This window comes from Lycium ferocissimum, chromosome 11, assembly GCF_029784015.1.
Source record: "Lycium ferocissimum isolate CSIRO_LF1 chromosome 11, AGI_CSIRO_Lferr_CH_V1, whole genome shotgun sequence".
Lineage (NCBI taxonomy): Eukaryota > Viridiplantae > Streptophyta > Magnoliopsida > Solanales > Solanaceae > Lycium > Lycium ferocissimum.
Window position 1 is genome coordinate 35,964,557 of NC_081352.1, and position 17,207 is coordinate 35,981,763.

The 17,207-nt window shown below is 36.8% G+C and overlaps 1 protein-coding gene and 1 long non-coding RNA gene across 2 annotated transcripts in view; one reads left to right on the top strand and one right to left on the bottom strand.

The window, feature by feature from the left end:
* LOC132035856 (uncharacterized) overlaps positions 1-6,112 on the bottom strand; it is a 63,056-nt gene extending 56,944 nt beyond the window's left edge. Inside the window, exon 1 of the long non-coding RNA XR_009409454.1 lies at positions 6,058-6,112. This is a non-coding gene — a long non-coding RNA (uncharacterized LOC132035856). The remainder of the gene's footprint in view (positions 1-6,057) is intronic.
* On the top strand, positions 115-16,350 carry LOC132035854 (nuclear cap-binding protein subunit 1). Its single transcript, XM_059425995.1, has 19 exons — positions 115-269; positions 378-437; positions 1,209-1,265; positions 2,315-2,386; positions 3,955-4,017; positions 4,566-4,742; positions 5,836-5,967; positions 7,282-7,348; positions 8,553-8,752; positions 9,168-9,238; positions 9,435-9,519; positions 10,108-10,176; positions 10,317-10,435; positions 11,331-11,469; positions 12,684-13,181; positions 14,820-15,119; positions 15,236-15,408; positions 15,548-15,659; positions 16,016-16,350. Exons 1-19 carry the CDS (start codon positions 186-188, stop codon positions 16,121-16,123), a joined length of 2,586 nt encoding a protein of 861 aa, XP_059281978.1. The 5' UTR covers positions 115-185; the 3' UTR covers positions 16,124-16,350.
* Positions 16,351-17,207: the final 857 nt, after the last annotated feature.

Here is a 17,207-nt window from a genome sequence, read left to right on the forward strand (position 1 = left end):
GGTGGAACCTAAAAGATTTTTTTAATTTCCTTTTCCAGGAAATGAGTTTTCTAGTCCAAAGGGGACTTTGAGTTGAATCGGGTCGGGTCATTGATGTATTTGCACAAGGGTTTTGGTGAGTTGAGCCCACTGTGCGGAGTGCAAAACCCTGCCCGCCTTTCTTTCCTTTCATTTGTAAAGAAAAAATGAGCAGTTGGAAGAATTTGCTTTTGCGACTGGGCGAGAAGTGCCCTGAATACGCTGGAAATGCAGACTTCAAAGATCAAATTGTCAGTACACACAATTTTCACTCTATATCTTGCTTCGTATCGCTTTTATTCCTAACACTAAATGTTGCTTTCACTTTTTTCTAACTGTAACCCTTTTTGGTATTGCAGGAGGCATGCTTTAGTGTGGTTCGCCGGGAAATTGAGCATTCTGGGGACGATGTTTTCCCCGTAAGAATCTATTCATACTCCCCGCTTTTCCCCTTTGTAATTTCACTTTATGTATAAAATTGAGCATTTTAACTTAGTAGCAACAACAACAACATACCCAGTGTAGTGTTATCTCACAAGTGGGGTTGGGGGGTGGGGAGGGTAGGATGTGCGCAGACCTCACCCCTACTTTTGTGGGGGTAGAGAGGTTGTTTCCGATAAACCCTCGGCTCAAAAGAAATGTAATCAAAGCATGATAGAAAGAAAAAAATACCGGCAGAAAAATAGCAAGATAAACAGAGCAAATGAAGCAACAAGTATTAACATAAAAAAACAAAAATTTGGATTAGTTTCTTATGTGTAATAAACTGAACTCATAAAACTGTCAACACATCCTCCACTTGGCACGAGTTGGGATTAATTTCAAATGGATACTTTTTACCTATTGAACAAAAAAAGCTAGTTGTGATAAATTTTCTTGGTGTATTGACCTGTCTTTATAATGCAGTGCTTTTTGCGTTATATTTTCATTGGTGTGTATACATATAATAATATAGTTGGATTTCAGCTTTTTGGCTATCTCAAGCATATCCTATCACTCCCTTTATTGAAGGGTCCTCCCTCTCTACAACCCCTCATGCCTAAGAGTTCCTTTGCAGTCAAAGCTTGGCATTAATGCCATCACCAATTAAGAGTTACCCAATTTATGCTTACAAGGAGGCTTATTGTTATGGCTTACTACTATTGAGTTGTGTGTTGAATTATGTATTTTATTTCCCTATACCTTTGCAGTTCCTTCTCCAGTGTGCTGAGCAGTTGCCTCACAAGATACCTCTGTATGGAACACTGGTAGGTTATCCTGTCTCGCCTTTTTCTCGTTTCAGTTCTGTTCGGTGCATGTTTTTCCTTCTTGATTCTTATTTTTTATCCCCTTAACTGTCTTCTTCACATACTTATGAATGTATATGCCCTGATGCCAAATATAGACAATTGATAGTCAATAAATCTATATTCTTAAAAGCAACATTGATTCAGCTCTTCACAATTGAAGCTTAAGAAATATGTGGAGCTGATACAGTCTTTGAAACACTTTTCCAGTAAGGCTTAAGGTTCTTTTGGCAATATGTATTTTCATTCTCCTGATCCGGAGTAGACATATTATATATGAATCAGGAATATGATTCAATGGGAGAATATGATCTAGTACCAGACTCAATGTTAGTATCAGTTGTCTTTTTTTTTTCAATTTTTTTAAATTACACACAAGGGGAAAGGGGAGGGGAAATGAGTGAGGGGATTATAAGGTGGGGATCGAACCCCCAGCATCAAGGTGGAAGCTCAAGTAGCAAACCAACAGGCCACCATGTGTCCTTATTTTTCCAGGCAAACTGTACGTTATCACTATATTTCTTATCACCAAAGAATCTGTATAGGCTATTACCAGTGAACCTGTATAGGTTTATTTATTTGGCTACACTCACATCAGGGCTTGTGCTGGGCAGGAGGCTATATTTGTGTCCGGTGTAGGGCAATGTGAAATTTAGAGAATCCTTTTATAATTCCCCTTAGTTGTCCTACAAGTTACAAGTCAAGATTATTGGGCGTTGGAAAGAAATGGTTTTCAGATAGAGTGGAAGGGATATATAAGAGATTCATACAATTGACTGAAGTAGTATATTTGATTAATTGATTGATCATTTCATTTATTGGGATATTTTGCATTTCATGCTTATAATCATATTAATTATTTTTCCCCAGACCCACATTGTGGGATTTCACTGGGTATGTTGTTGTAATCATATTAATTATTTTATGTTTCCTTTTTTACTGTTTTATAATCTTTCTGTTTTTTACTTCTTCTCCTTCTCTCTGCATTTACCACGTCTGTCCATCTGCAGATAGGCCTTTTGAATTTGGAAAACGAGGAATTTGTCAGGAAATTAGTGGAGAATGCTCAAATTAATTTACAGGTGAGCAAGCCCCAATATTTGGTCATTCTTTGACATTGGGAAGAGTGGTTGCCTTTTTAGGAAAAAATTATTTTGTGATAAATGAAGTGGCATTTATCTTATTTTGCATCTTTGAACTCCATATCTGTTATTGCATAGAGCTTAAGTCTTGTTACCCCGGGGTTATCTGCTACATTATTGTTCATGAATTTTTACACTATAGAATCAACTTGCCAGACTCATTTGGATTCATTGTTTCAGTTTTCTTTTTGCTGCTTTCACTAGTAATGCGCCAGGCGGTGCTTAAATTTTTTAGAATATGGTATACAAAGGTGGATCCGGGATTTGAAATCTATGGGTTCCTGTACTAAACTCAAATTAATTTACAATGATAACTGGATTCACAAATTTTTTTTTGATAAGGTAAGATAACTGGATTCACAATTAAATATTTATAAATGATTAGTGGATGTTTTAATACATATATAGTGTTGATCCGTGATGATATATTAACTGACTCATAGTTCTAGCAAACTCGCCCATGTGTGAATACAAAAAGGTATCTTGTCTATATACCTACACTATAAGTTAAACAAACGTGAATTTCTTATGCTCATTCAAATTCCTCTCCATGTCTTGAAGACGTTCTCTTTTGAAACTTTTCATTTTTTTTTTAAACTATGTTCTTTTATTTCAATAATTCTTAATTGATTACAGAATAGAACGAAGTTGCTTTCCATAATACTTCTCTATTCGGTTTAACCTCCAACTTAAACTGCCTTCGCCACTATTTTGGACAACACTTAGTGGATGAAATACTTTTTTAAAAAGTGCGAAGAACGACCTTTGTGACTATCCAGGGTAACACATTGTTGATGTTAAATTATTAAAAGAGGAGTGTGCAAAACTGTTGAGCAATGATGCTATCGAGAAATGGTCTATGTCCTCCCACTCGCTGCATGCACAACAACAGCTGAAAGAACTATATTTCTTCAGGAAGAATTTAGTGGAACTAGATATACAAACACAGATATAAAATTGTTCTATACATTAGAAGGGGCTTGCTTACACATGACATATAAGAGAATGGGATAAGTACATCTAACAATATAGGCTTATCGTCTTTTGCTCATCAAAAAAGACCAGTAGTAGAGGAAAGAAAATTCTAAGACCTTAATTTTGTATAATCTTAAATAAAAAAAAAGTTAAGTACTGCTGGTACCTTGCTGGACTACTAGATTGTTTATCTCATGTTTTCTGTTTCTTATATTTGCTAAAGCTAGCTTTAGAGGCTGAAAGTCTGAAACCACCGTTAAAACATTTGGTTTGAAATGTGAAGTTGCAATTTTACTGGTTGTAATCAAGTGTTGGTGATGAAAAATAACTGGATCAACTGTGATTAGTTTGATGCTTAGAGAATTCTTTTGTTTATATGCTTTTGATAGTTTCATCTCTTTGTAGAAGAAGGGTGTGAGAGGATTTAATGGAAGTTCCCTCAATGTTAATTTTGCAGTCAAATTTGTAATATGGGCGTATATTACTCTGGATAAGGTGTCCTTTCGACAATTGCTGTTTTCCTTTCGTTTCAGGATGCATTGGAGACTGGACAGTGCAACAAGATCCGTATATTGATGAGGTTTTTGACTGTTTTGGTATGTTCTAGGAATCTGCTACTATTACTGCCTTGATGTTTTTCTCCAACTAAGGGTCCTCTGAAGTTTGTCTATTCTGTTCTTTATGCGAGTTTGAAAATTAAGTGGTCTGAGAGCAGGGCGTTTGGTAGCCTTTTGGTTAAGGTGTGGAGATACATGGAAGAGGATGGAAGTATGCATAAAGTAACATTTACCAAAGTTATCATCTATGATTCCGATCTTTGTGGGTGAAATTATCCCAGCATTCAGAACATTCCTCGAGACCAAGTTCATTCATAACCATAATTTTCCCTCTCTCAGCAACTTTGTTATGGTTTTACTCTATCAATTAGGATTGAGTGCAATAGTGGAACATCAAATTGAGTTCACTCGCTTTTTCACTCATTGTCTGCTTAACCTGAAACCTTGCATCACATTTGCTCGTGTCCTCACAGACAATTATGAGTATGATCTGATGTAGCGAGTTAATTGGTAGATGAAACCGTCCTGTTTTCACTATTTTGTACTTTCAGTTGTTAGTGAGGTTAATACATGGTTTGTGTTGTTAGATGTGCAGCAAAGTTATCCAACCAAGTGCACTAGTGGTTGTTTTCGAAAGTTTACTATCATCAGCAGCGACTACTGTGGACGAAGAAAAAGGAATTCCCTCTTGGCAAGCACGTGCTGACTTCTATATTACTTGTATTTTATCGTGCCTTCCTTGGGGTGGAGCTGAACTTGTTGAGGTAACAATATGCACTTGATCAAAATGCTAAACCTTAACAATTCTTGCCTGCAATTGGCTGACGGGCTTTTTTGTCCTGCTTCTACTTTTTCTGGTTACTTTTTCCTTTATGAATCGGAGCAGCAAAAATATGAATCTTAGTGATTCTTCGTAGCATGGCCTCTCTGTCTGTGTTTACTGCAGCCAAAATTGTAACTAAGCTATAACTGCACATGTTGGGGTTGGCAGATTGGCAATATAAATGGGGAACTAGGGAACTTTATCCCAAAAAAGGTTGGGTAAAAGATTTACGACAGTATGCCGAGTAGTTTGACATTGAGGCATGGTTGATTGATCTCAAAATTAAGACATCTGTTAAAAGGTGCAAAATGTGGGAATATATTTCTTTTTCTGTTGCTTACACTAGTAAGTTCATTACGCATTGCGTTTTTTTGTTTGTTTTGGAAATGGTAAAGATTTCATTACCAATAAAGTTAGGGTTATATTGTTGTTTATGAGTATATACTGCGTACTGATATATGTCTGAGGTCATCATCATGAAGGCCTAGAGGCTTGTGCCTCAACTTATTTTGTGTTGTTGTTGTTGTTGTTATTATTATTATTATAACTGAGATATCCCGAGGTCAGTGGCGCACAATCCGAAACTTGGTGGATAATGGGCTCGCCCCTCCACACTTCTCCTCTTTTATCTGTGACGGGTTTGAACCGTGATGCTTGCCTAATTCACATCACATGTTCACTCTTACCACTGGACCAAAAATCGGGAGGTTGTGTATTATTTCATATTTTTTTTTGTTTGGTTGTCGAATTACTTTTTTATTACGAAGACTTAAAGACTGAGAAGTAACTCAAAGTGTCTTGAAGATTGTTAATCATTTTGGTTTTTGTGCTTCTCATGGAATTTATGTTTTGAATATGTCTATATATATGTATATATTTTTGGAGTTATATTTGTGGTCCTCTTTTAGTTTTGTAATGTGTCAAGCTGTCATTTTTCTTCTTTTCCTTTACTAAATCATACGTTTTCTTGCTTCTCATTTACTTCGTCTTTCTCGGCTAAAGCTGAATTACCTACCTCTCATCTGAATTTTCAGCAAGTTCCTGAGGAGATCGAAAGGGTTATGGTTGGCGTAGAAGCCTATTTAAGTATTCGAAGACGTGTGTCTGATGCTGGGGTTTCTGTCTTTGAGGATAATGAAGAAACCAATAATGCTGTCAATGAGAAGGTATAGTTGTAATAGATGTTCATTCTTTTGATGAGTACACATGAAAATTTTCCGTTTATGTTAAACTAGCTTGTGTCTTTGCACTACAACATACCCAGTGAAATCCCACAACGTGGGGTCTGGGGAGGGTAGAGTGTACGCAGACCTTACCCCTACCTTGGGAGGTAGAGAGGTTGTTTCCGAAAGACCCCCGACTCAAGAGAAAGCATGACCAAAAAAGTCAGATAAGGACAAGCAATTCAAAGCAGTATGAATATGAAAATAACAAAAGCAAATAAGCTCTTTGCACTGTCTGCTTATTTTCTTTAAAGACCTTCAACATCATATAGCGTATGTATCACAATCATGGATATTAGTATCATAGAGACAAAAGTCTAAAATTAGTGGGTGACATGAATATCTTCTCTATATACTTGACCCTCGAACAAATACAATTATCAGCATCAAACAAAAGATGTAAATTCTTCTTTGTAAAGAACTTTTTCATCTTCTTTTGTAGTTTCTGCCTCAAATTCAATTTTACCTCGTCCTCTATGAATTGGCCAAACTGAATGAGCATTCTCTAAAAATGATTGATCCAGGAGCTACTTTATTTGACAAAGTGACAATGCCTTGTTATGTATCTTTTCTATTTGGGATTTGTTAAATGGGGAAAATATAGATGTTTTCTAACAAGCTTCACTCCTCATGAATAGGACCCTGTTTATCCTTTTGAAAATTGGTCACTCTCTCCCGTCTTTCTAAAGAAAAGAACTTAGGAATAAGGTAGAAACTTTGCAATGTGCCTCATTGGTGTTCACTAGTAGTTTCTCGAACAAGTGTTTTATCATTTTGAAAATAAATCACCCTTTGCCTTCTTCTGAAGCAAATAATTAAAGAAAAAAGTGAAGAATTAAAGGAAAAATATAGGAACTTTGGTACCATGCCCTAGTGGCGTGCACTAGATTGACGCCGTTGTCTGATTTAAAAGGAAATTACTGAAAAAGGATGTGGTTGAATGTGTATGACGTGGTGTCTGATTGTTGTCAGTGGCCAGTTTGAGTACAACTTGAATCAGTTTGCAGCCTTGGGTTTGGTGTCTTTACGTTCTAGCATCTAACATAATAGTTTTCTTTGTGGTTGTTGATGGGTTTTTTCAAATTATCAATGGACGGACTTGAGTGACAGAAATTGCTAAACATGAGAGATTTCTTAGATAAGCTTAGTGAATATCGCTCTTCAATCAAAAGAGTTTGTTGTTTCCCCCCCTCTTATTATTTATATACATATGCAGCAATGTTTATACTCTTAAGAGTTGAAATATTTGATCTACAGGATTTCTTGGAGGATTTGTGGTCGCGAGTTCAAGATCTTTCTAATAGAGGGTGGAAACTTGATAGCGGTATTCTTACCTTTTATTTATCTTAAACTTGTTTTGATCCTTTCCACTGTCAACATTACAGATTATTCCTCTTTTAATAAAGAATAACTGTCCTTTTTCTGCTCCAAAGAAGGCAAAACACTCGCCCAAGAAAGGATTAATGAGTTAATAACTATGAATCATCAATTGCTATTTTCCCTACATAACAAATTAACAACCATATCATTAAACTCCTCTAGGGATGTAAAATAAGCTGAGAAGAGCAACCATCTTTGATGGAGCAGAATCTCGTGTTTGAGAGATATGCATTTTCCATAGATTGGAAGCTAAATGGCGAGTGATTGCTGTCCTAAACCTAAGAGATGAGAGGACTTCGGGTTAGCGCTTGGATAGATGTTATAATTTTCTTTCTGTTGAAAGGAGAGATTATGTTTTGGTCTTGAGAGGAGAGATTAGGATTTCAGTGTTGGAATATCTTCTACACACCTAAAAAAAGGTAGCTCAGTGCACGAAACATCCTGCGTTCACGCAACGGCCAGGGAAGGGCAGCATCCCAAGGGGGTTTGATGTAGGCAACTTACCGTGAGACATATATATGTATTATGTGTAGCCTCGAATGATTCTCTGATAAAGTTGTTAGTGAAGTGATATGAAACATGAATTATGCTGAATAAAGATGTGATGGAATAACTGATCGATAGCGTTAGTTTGATCCTTTTATATTTTTCTCTTTTTTAGTTCAGAGGACTTCACTTCCTTTCATCTCTTTTTTAATTCAAGAGTTTGGACATGATAAACGTAGATCGTCTGCCTGACATTAGCCTGTTACTTGTTCTAGATTTCACCCTGAAAAAGTGTCTTCTCACATTTGGATTATGTCAAGAAGATGAAAGGGGACATTTTCTCTGAAAAGGGGTGTGAACATGAATGAAGGATTTTTTTTGTACCAAATAGGTTTTTGATCGTAACTCGGTTCTTGTATGGAGTTACAAGTTTACTCTTTTATACTGGAGAGAGGGGCTTGAAACCAATACTGGACTATTGTTTTTCCTGGATTGTGCAATTTGATTTTTTTTGGTCGTGTGAATTGTGACTTCTGCATTTCTGGACTTACTCTTAATGTCTTTGCAATTCGTTTTTGTCTTTCCCATTATGAAGTTAATGTTAAAAGTGGCATTTTATCTTGTCTTGAAGTTCATTTTTCTTTTTATTTGGAAAAAACTAGTTCCCAGACCACACCTATCTTTTGAGGCACAGCTGGTTTCTGGAAAGTCTCATGATTTGTCTCCAGTAAGCTGCCCTGAGCAACCAGGTCCTCCCGGAGTTTTATCTGGAATTGCTTTCGGTAGACAAAAGCACGAAGCTGAGTTAAAATATCCTCAAAGGATAAGGAGGCTTAACATATTTCCTTCAAATAAAACCGAGGTAATTGATTAGTTTATGTTGTGTTGATTGAATTGATCCTAGCGAGGGAAAGCATGCTGGCTGATCCGTTGATAGAATTTTGGATTTGCATTTATCCAGGCGTATTAGATATGATGGAGTTTGTTCTTAATTATTGTAGTTTTAATCTTGTTGTTTATGCTGCCTGTTCTCCCTAGAATCTCCCCTCCCTCCTTCATCCTCTTTTCAGGAAATCTTCTACCAATTGTCGCAATGTATCGGTGTATAGTGCAATTTAAGAGATTTACATGGTCTAGTGGCTACTATAGAGCCTGAATTTTGGAATTTAGACTTATGCCGAGGATGCATTGTTCAAGGGTTAATTTTTGGGGATGAGTTACTTTCACTTGTTATTTTACTTGCTGATCTTGCCTGTTCTTTTTGTTTCGAATAACAGGATCTTCAACCCATTGATCGCTTTGTTGTGGAAGAGTATTTATTGGATGTGCTTTTCTTCTTGAATGGATGGTTTGTGACTCTCCCAATTTAGGTTCTTTTAATTTTAAGTAGGATTTTCTGTTTCATTTCATTTTGTTTGGGGTAGGGTTTAGGGTTAGAGGTGCCCTTGTGTATCTATGCTGCGCCCAGTTGCTATGTGCCTTTGTAGTATATGCGGAAGTCGATGATTTTTCTTATTCCTTTTTTTTTGGTTGATGCAAGCTAGTCGAAAGGAATGTGCTGCGTACATGGTTGGGCTGCCTGTACCATTCAGATATGAATATCTTATGGCTGAGACAATATTCTCTCAGGTAAGGACAGATGCAGTTGCTTACTTATAACAGAATTTTTGTCCCATAATATCATATCTTTTCCAATCAATTTGATATGGCATCAGTCATATAGAATAAAGACTTGTTGTAGGTGGGGGTATTAGAGAACATTAAACTTTAACAATGCTATTTTCCTTCCTTTCTTAGTTACTTGTTGCTATAACTCCTAGACCCCCACCCTTTCTTCCTCCCTCCCTTTTTGTACATATATATATATATATATATATATATATATATATGGGGTTAAGAAAAGGCAGCCCGGTGCACAAAGCATTTTGCGTTAGCAGGTCCGGGGAAGGGCCACACCCCAAGGGGTGTGATGTAGAAAGCCTACCCTAATACAAGTACTGGTGGCTGCTTCCACGGCGCGAACCCATGACCTATAGGTCATAGGGAGACAACTTTACTGTTACCCTTATTATATATATAGATAAGATAACTGCTAAATTTTCTCCCTAGTGACAAACTCAGATATATTACCTGTAGTGCCATCACCTTCGTCTCCGTGTGCTTGCTAATTCATGAAACTTCTTCTTCATCTCTCCTAATATCTTTTAAATCTTGCAGCTTCTCTTGTTACCCCAACCGCCATTCAGACCAATATATTACACATTGGTTATCATTGATTTATGCAAGGTAATCCATTACCTTTTTAGAGTAGTAAGCTACTTATGTATTTGTTTCTTAAAATTCCCATCAACTGTTGTGGAACTCAAAATTTCCACTTGAAGATACTTCCACTAACAAGTCCTCTGATTGCATGTTTCTCATTTTAGGCTCTGCCAGGGGCCTTTCCGGCGGTTATAGCTGGAGCTGTCCGTGCTCTTTTTGATAAAATAGCAGATCTAGACATGGAATGTCGGACACGTCTTATCCTTTGGTTCTCACATCATCTGTAAGTTGAAATGCTAGGGATGTTCCATTATTACTCAGCAAGTTCTCGTTTTTAATAGTTAGGCTAGTAACGGCTCATTGCCTTCATGAAGAGTTTACTTGATGTTGCTTAAGTGGCATATTTTTGTTACTTATTGGTGTTTTTAGCTTATTTGAGGATACTGGGTTTCTGTTCATGAACATGTTGGAGGTGTTAATCCTGAATTAACCATTACAGAAGCCTTTTAGATGTTGAAGTGTGTGATCATCTTAGATTAGATGGTCACACATTCAACATGGTAGTAGAGCTAGACCTATCCAATTCTCGGTTTGCCCGATGTTATACCCCATATTATATTGTCCACGCTCAAGATGTCCAGTCCTAGGCGTGCGAGGTGGTGTTGAAATCCCACATCAGTTATGAGTTGGAAAATTTGTCTCCTTATTTAGTCTTGGGAAATCCTCGCATGTTGAGCTAGCTTGAGTTAGGCCCAAGGTCTATTTCTTAACTTGGTACTAGAGTAGGCAGAGGTCCTAGGTTCGAGTCCCACTGCCAGCCGTTAGAAAAAATGAAAGAGAATTTTCACATGCTCGGCTCATGAAAAAGAATCAAGCCCGCACGTGAGGGGGTGTGCTGAAGACATTACAACAACAACATACCCAGTGAAATCCCACAATGTGGGGTCTGGGGAGGGTAAAGTGTACGCAGACCTTACCCCTATCTCGGAAGATAGGGAGGCTGTTTCCGGAAGACCCTCGGCTCAAGAGAAAACATAAATATAAGTGTGCTGAAGACATTATTAAATAAATATAAGTGTTCTCTCTATAGCTTAAGCATTTAAATGTGATGGTCACACTCTTTAACAATCGAGTCAAGTTTATGTACTGAGATCACTCTGTTTGAAATTGTGTTGCAGGTCAAACTTTCAATTTATCTGGCCATGGGAAGAATGGGCATATGTGTTAGATCTTCCAAAATGGGCCCCACAACGTGTGTTTGTTCAAGAGGTTTTGGAAAGGGAAGTCCGTCTTTCGTATTGGGACAAAATCAAGCAGGTATCTGGTCACATAGTGGAAAATTCGACCAGCTTATTGCAAATTGGTTTTGAGATTCTTAATTTTGTTGTTTAAGTTATTCAAAAGAGTTAGACGACACTAATGGGTGCTGGTACTTATATTTGATCACTAACAAGTTAGATGTTTGCACTAAGTTATATCCATGGCAATTGTATTATCTTTTTTTTATTTTGAAAGAATTTCACCAACTTGTCACAGCTAGCACAAATTTATAATTTTTCTTTAATTCTTTCCAGTTACCTTCAATAAATTGTCATTTTTATTCTTTGCATTCTTGGCGGAAAGCTGGAAGTTTTTTCTGTAAATTAAGTGGATTCGTGAAGTTCTTTGAATACTTGCATCAGTCAGAAAAGAGAACATACAATAAAGCTTAAAAATAGTTTCCTTAATGGGATTAGAATATTATGTAAACACGTATTTTTCTTTCACATAATGTTTCAAGCTTATAATTTTTCATTATTTTTGTGTGCTACACTCTTCAAACCTATAAAGCTTAATCTGTAAGACAAATGAATTAGTTCGCTTGGTATGATTCCTTTTTTTGGTCTCAATTTGCAATCTTTGATATTCATTTTTGTTTAACCTGTAGACATAACAAGTTTATAGCTAAAAGCAGTATTGCGTGAGGTTGGGTAGACGTTTGGCCTGATTTTACAACATTCTTTTAGGCGATTTGGAGAAAAGTGGATAATATTCACTCAAGATAAAATGGGTTACTCAAACAAATCCAAAGACTGAATTGCATGAATTAATAATGAATGTGTATATTGTGTGATACTACTGTTGCTTCTATGAGTGTCAATTTAGAAGTAGTTATATTGTAAGTTCATGTAAAAGGTTTTTGCTAAATGCATGTTTTTATTTTAAATTCTTCACATGTATACCATGCTTGCAACAACAACAGCGTACCCAGTATATTCCCTCAAGTGGGGTCTAGGGAGGGTGGGGTGTACGTAGATGTTATACCATGCTTGCATTTGCTTTTATATGAGCTGCTAATTGAAGTACTACATGAACATGTTATAATCTTTAATTTTACCTCTATATATCATTAGATAATTTTTTAGATGGTGTAAACACTATAAAGAAGTTAAGTGATGTTCTTTTTTCTTGGGAAGAATTTATAATCTATTTCCTTATGCTTCTTTTAACGCAATTTATTTTATATTTCTTCTTTCATTCATTTTCTATAGAGCGTTGAGAATGCTCCTGCTTTGGAGGAGTTACTTCCACCAAGAGGTGGTGGACAATTTAAATATAGTGCAGAAGATGGTACTGATCCAACTGAGCGTGCACTTTCTTTAGAACTTAAGGACATGGTGAAAGGTAGGAAAACTGCCCGTGAAATGATTTCCTGGGTAGAAGAAAATGTTTTTCCAGTCCATGGTTTTGATGTTACACTCGGAGTTGTTGTTCAAACACTTCTCGACATCGGATCCAAAAGCTTTACTCATTTGATTACTGTCTTGGAGAGATATGGCCAAGTCATTGCAAAGATGTGCACTGATGATGATCAACAAGTTAAGCTAATTGCTGAAGTAAGTTCTTACTGGCAAAACAATGCTCAAATGACAGCTATAGCCATTGACCGGATGATGAGTTATCGGCTTATATCTAATTTGGCCATAGTGAGATGGGTTTTCTCTTCATCGAGTCTTGATCGATTTCATGTTTCTGACAGTCCATGGGAGGTAAATCACCTGATTTTTCTAGTGTGAAGTCATTTACTTACGGGCATATTCATTTTCATGTAAATTTTAAGCATAAGGTCTCTTGGTAAAACTTCACTCACCTACTCTTTGTGTTGATGTGCTTAGTCTGTAAGCTCTCATGTCTAAGTAATTCATACCCCTCCAACTTGCACAGATTTTCCTTGTACACACCATCAATACATACGCAACATTATACACATATATGTTTGTAGCTAGTACCCGACTGTTTCACCTTGGACACTTTTATGCTTGGAAGTGCATGACACGCCAATGTAGCATGACACTTGTCATTATGTTTAGAAAAAGCTAAAATTATCCCTTACTCATAAGTTTTATTAGTTACAATTAACCCCAAAATAGCTCTCTTGCAAAATTACCTTCTTCCCCCCTCTACCACTACCACTCTTCTCCTCCATCTGGTTCTCTCTGTCACAGCCTCCACCACCAATAAAACCACCATCGTTGAAATATACCACCAGTCCTTGCTTTACAAATAATTACGACTTCTCAGTCTGAACTTCCCAGGTTTACAAACAAATATAAGCTTTCTTTTTGTTCTTGTATATCAAAGATTCTCTCTCATTTGGTCGTGCCACCTAGTGCAATAGAAAAATGATATGGTAAAAAGGCTTTTTCTTGGCTGATCTTGATGTTATCTTCACAATTGGATTCACTTCTATGGTTCTTTGTTTATGCGGCTTTCTGGTTTGGAAGAGTGAATAGATGTCAATGAAAATATTGGGGTCTTTTGTCTTTTTTTGATTTGGAGGATGTGATCCAGGTTTTGGTGGTGGTAGAGGCTTGGGAGAAAGGTTTGGAGGTGGGGCTGGTGTATGTCTTAGAGGTGGAGAAGGATTTGGGCGTGGTGGAAGTGGAGGAGTTGGTGGTGGGGCAGGCCTGGAGGAGGGTGTGGAGCTGGTGGTGGAGTAGGTGGAGATGCTGTCGCTGGAGAGGGCTGTTAGGAGGTGATGGTGGAGTAGGTGGGCTGGTGGAAAAGAATGATTAAAAAAGAAAAAATTAAGAAAATGAAAAAGGTTTAGACCATTTGATCAAAACTTGAACGGTTGAATTCGTTTCATATTTCTAAACTTTTAGCCCTTCACACACTAGAAATTATGGGAATAAACGCACCTCCTATGTGGTGAAAATGTGGGTATTAGCTATTGAATTTTCAAGTTATGGTGTGTAAAAGGAAAATCTGGGCAAGTTTGCAGGGACGAAGGTGGGGATATTATAACCCCACTTAGAACTATTTGGGATAAATGTTTTTGTCCTTTCCCTTTATTGTTTTTGGGGTTTTTTTTTCTGTTCTTGCTTTGGCGGGATTGTTTCCTACGGTTCTAAATCCACTTGTCATTCTTTATTGGCTTTCTGCTGTTCCTTTCTTAGTCTTATGATCTTGAAGTTTAACTGGCCATCAATGGATTTGTCAGAAAATGGCAGTTCTGTTTTTAATGGAAACCTTTAATTTAGTGTCTGCCTGATTGTTGTGATATGCTACTGGGCACCCGCTGCATTACTAGCTTCCTTTTCTTTTCCCTCTCCAGCACTACTTCCGGCGTTGTTATGATATGCTTTGAGTTATGAACCACGACTAAGTGTTTTGTGTGGCTGTAGATCCTCAGGAATGCTGTCAGTAAGACGTATAATCGGATTTCTGATCTGAGGAAAGAGATCTCATCCCTTGAGAAAAGTATTGTCTTGGCAGAAGGAGCTGCATCTAGAGCCAGACAAGAGTTGGAATCTGCCGAGTCTAAGCTGAGTATCATAGATGGGGAACCTGTTCTTGGTGAAAACCCTGTAAGAATAAAACGGCTAAAATCATATGCTGAAAAAGCAAAAGAGGAGGAGGTATCTGTTCGTGAATCTTTAGAAGCAAAGGAAGCTCTCCTTGCTCGAGCAGTTGATGAAATTGAGGTATTTTATGTTGGTCATGGATATAGATAAAAAAGAAGTTGAGTTGTATCATATCTGAATATCTTGGATCTGGAATGAGTGATCAAGTACTGACAGAAATATGTTTGGTGTTACAGGCTTTGTTCCTTTCACTGTATAAAAGCTTCTTGGCTGCTTTAGCGGAACCCCTTCATGATGCATCCAGAGATGGAACCTTGCGGCCCTCTGGTCATGCAGATGATATGACCATTGACCTTGAAGATTCTTCAGTAATGGAGTTAGACAAGGATGATGAAAGACCAAAGAAAAGGTGGTGTATCCATTAATTATACTCTTCATTGTGATGTTATTAGGACAAGGGATTTTATCTTATTTTGTTCTTTCTTCTGGTTTCCTTTGGTCCTTTATGATTTTTAATTTTTTTTTCTCTTTTATGTGGCGAGTTACAGTCATCCTAATGGGAGCAGAGAAAGAAATGGCTATAATCTTGATGAAAAACAGCAATGGTGTTTAACAACTCTGGGTTACCTCAAGGCCTTCACCAGGCAATATGCTTCAGAGGTAATAACTTGTCATGTAACAATTACCATATCTGACCTATACCTGCTACCATTAGTTTTGTCAGACAAGATGATATGAGCCCTTTTCTTATGACAAAATGCCTAGAGTTGGGGTGAAGAGTGAAAAATAACCCATTTTTAAAAAGAATAATGCCTAGAGTTTTGATGAAGAGTGAAAAGAAGAGTTCAACCCCGCAACTACTTAAAAGAATCCAATAACTGGAGTCTGCAGCTATTTATCTATCTAATATCACTTAAAGTGTTAATTACTTTTGTGCTGGAAATTCATGGACCTAACTTTTACAATTTCTTATACTGTTTTTTTTTTTCCTGTTTCATTTGTTTGGTGATCTAAAGATATGGCCGCATATTGAGAAGTTGGATGCCGAGGTACTAACTGAAGATATTCATCCTCTGGTTCGAAAAGCTATATACTGTGGATTGCGAAGACCTTTGGATGAATGATCTATAACTTTGTCAGTTTCTTTTTATTTTGTTCTATTGCTTGTGCTTGATGTTCCTGATGAGTTTTGTTGGTGTATGGTGGGTATTGGATTTTGTTATGTAGATTAGATGTTCATTTTAGTTGAATGTAAAATAGTTGTAAAAGCAAAAGTTGTAGGAAAAATCGTGTATTTTTCAGACTAGAGAATTCGTTTCGTTTAATGATATTGGATTACCATGCGTATTTATACCTGTGTTGGGCTATGACTAGTTATGCAACCTTCGTGTGAGAGGTATGATGGGATAGGATAAAATGACATACCACGTTTGGCTCATGTTTTACGTTTATTATTGCAGTAATCTATAATCAAGGTTTTCCACCTATATGCGAAACGGATGCAACATTTTCTAAAGTCTCTGACATTGGCTGTTATGTTAAAGTTGCAATCGAGTGTGCCTGGGAACGGATAATTGTGAGTAGTACACGAGCTTGTTTGTGCGTCTGTATGAAGTAGAGTGACCTCATCTTGTCTGCTTTTAGTGAAGCTTTATACATGTGAAAAAGTAGAAGTGAGGACCTTGAAAGATTTGTGCATATGCAAAAGAACATTAAAACCAAAGATTTATAAACTACAATAAGCAAGCAAAATTTGAGTTGCGTGTTGTAAGTGGTTAACTTATCTGCTTAGTATTTTGAGGACACGTGTAATTTTTTTTTTTTTAAAAAAACTTTTGAACCGAAAGTGTTTAATAGGATCACTTTATCATCTGTTCAATTTTTATAAGTATTTCATATTACGATGAAATTTATGAAAATTGACCCACCACTTCTTAGTCTGGCCATAGAAATCCTGTCTAATTCACTAATTCAGAGGAAGACATTGAATTAATTACAACAAGTTGTAGTTCGAGTGTCTAATGAAATTTATTGACAAGTTTGAGGGTTGTTTATATATTAAGCTTAATTAATTATAAAAATTCTTCAAAGATACTGAATTAGTTGCAACAAGGTGTAGTTCGAGTGTCTAAATAAACTTTGTTGGCAAATTTGAGGGGCTATCAATGTATTAAGCCTAATTAATTACACTAAATACTTCCATATCGT

What these genes read in the sequence shown, in the direction of transcription:
- LOC132035854 (XM_059425995.1), top strand. Translation starts at nt 186, where the DNA reads ATGAGCAGTTGGAAGAATTTGCTTTTGCGACTGGGCGAGAAGTGCCCT. An exon ending in CAGACTTCAAAGATCAAATT is followed by an intron (nt 270 to 377) that starts GTCAGTACACAC and finishes TTGGTATTGCAG; the next exon opens with GAGGCATGCTTTAGTGTGGT. An exon ending in ATAATGCTGTCAATGAGAAG is followed by an intron (nt 5,968 to 7,281) that starts GTATAGTTGTAA and finishes TTTGATCTACAG; the next exon opens with GATTTCTTGGAGGATTTGTG.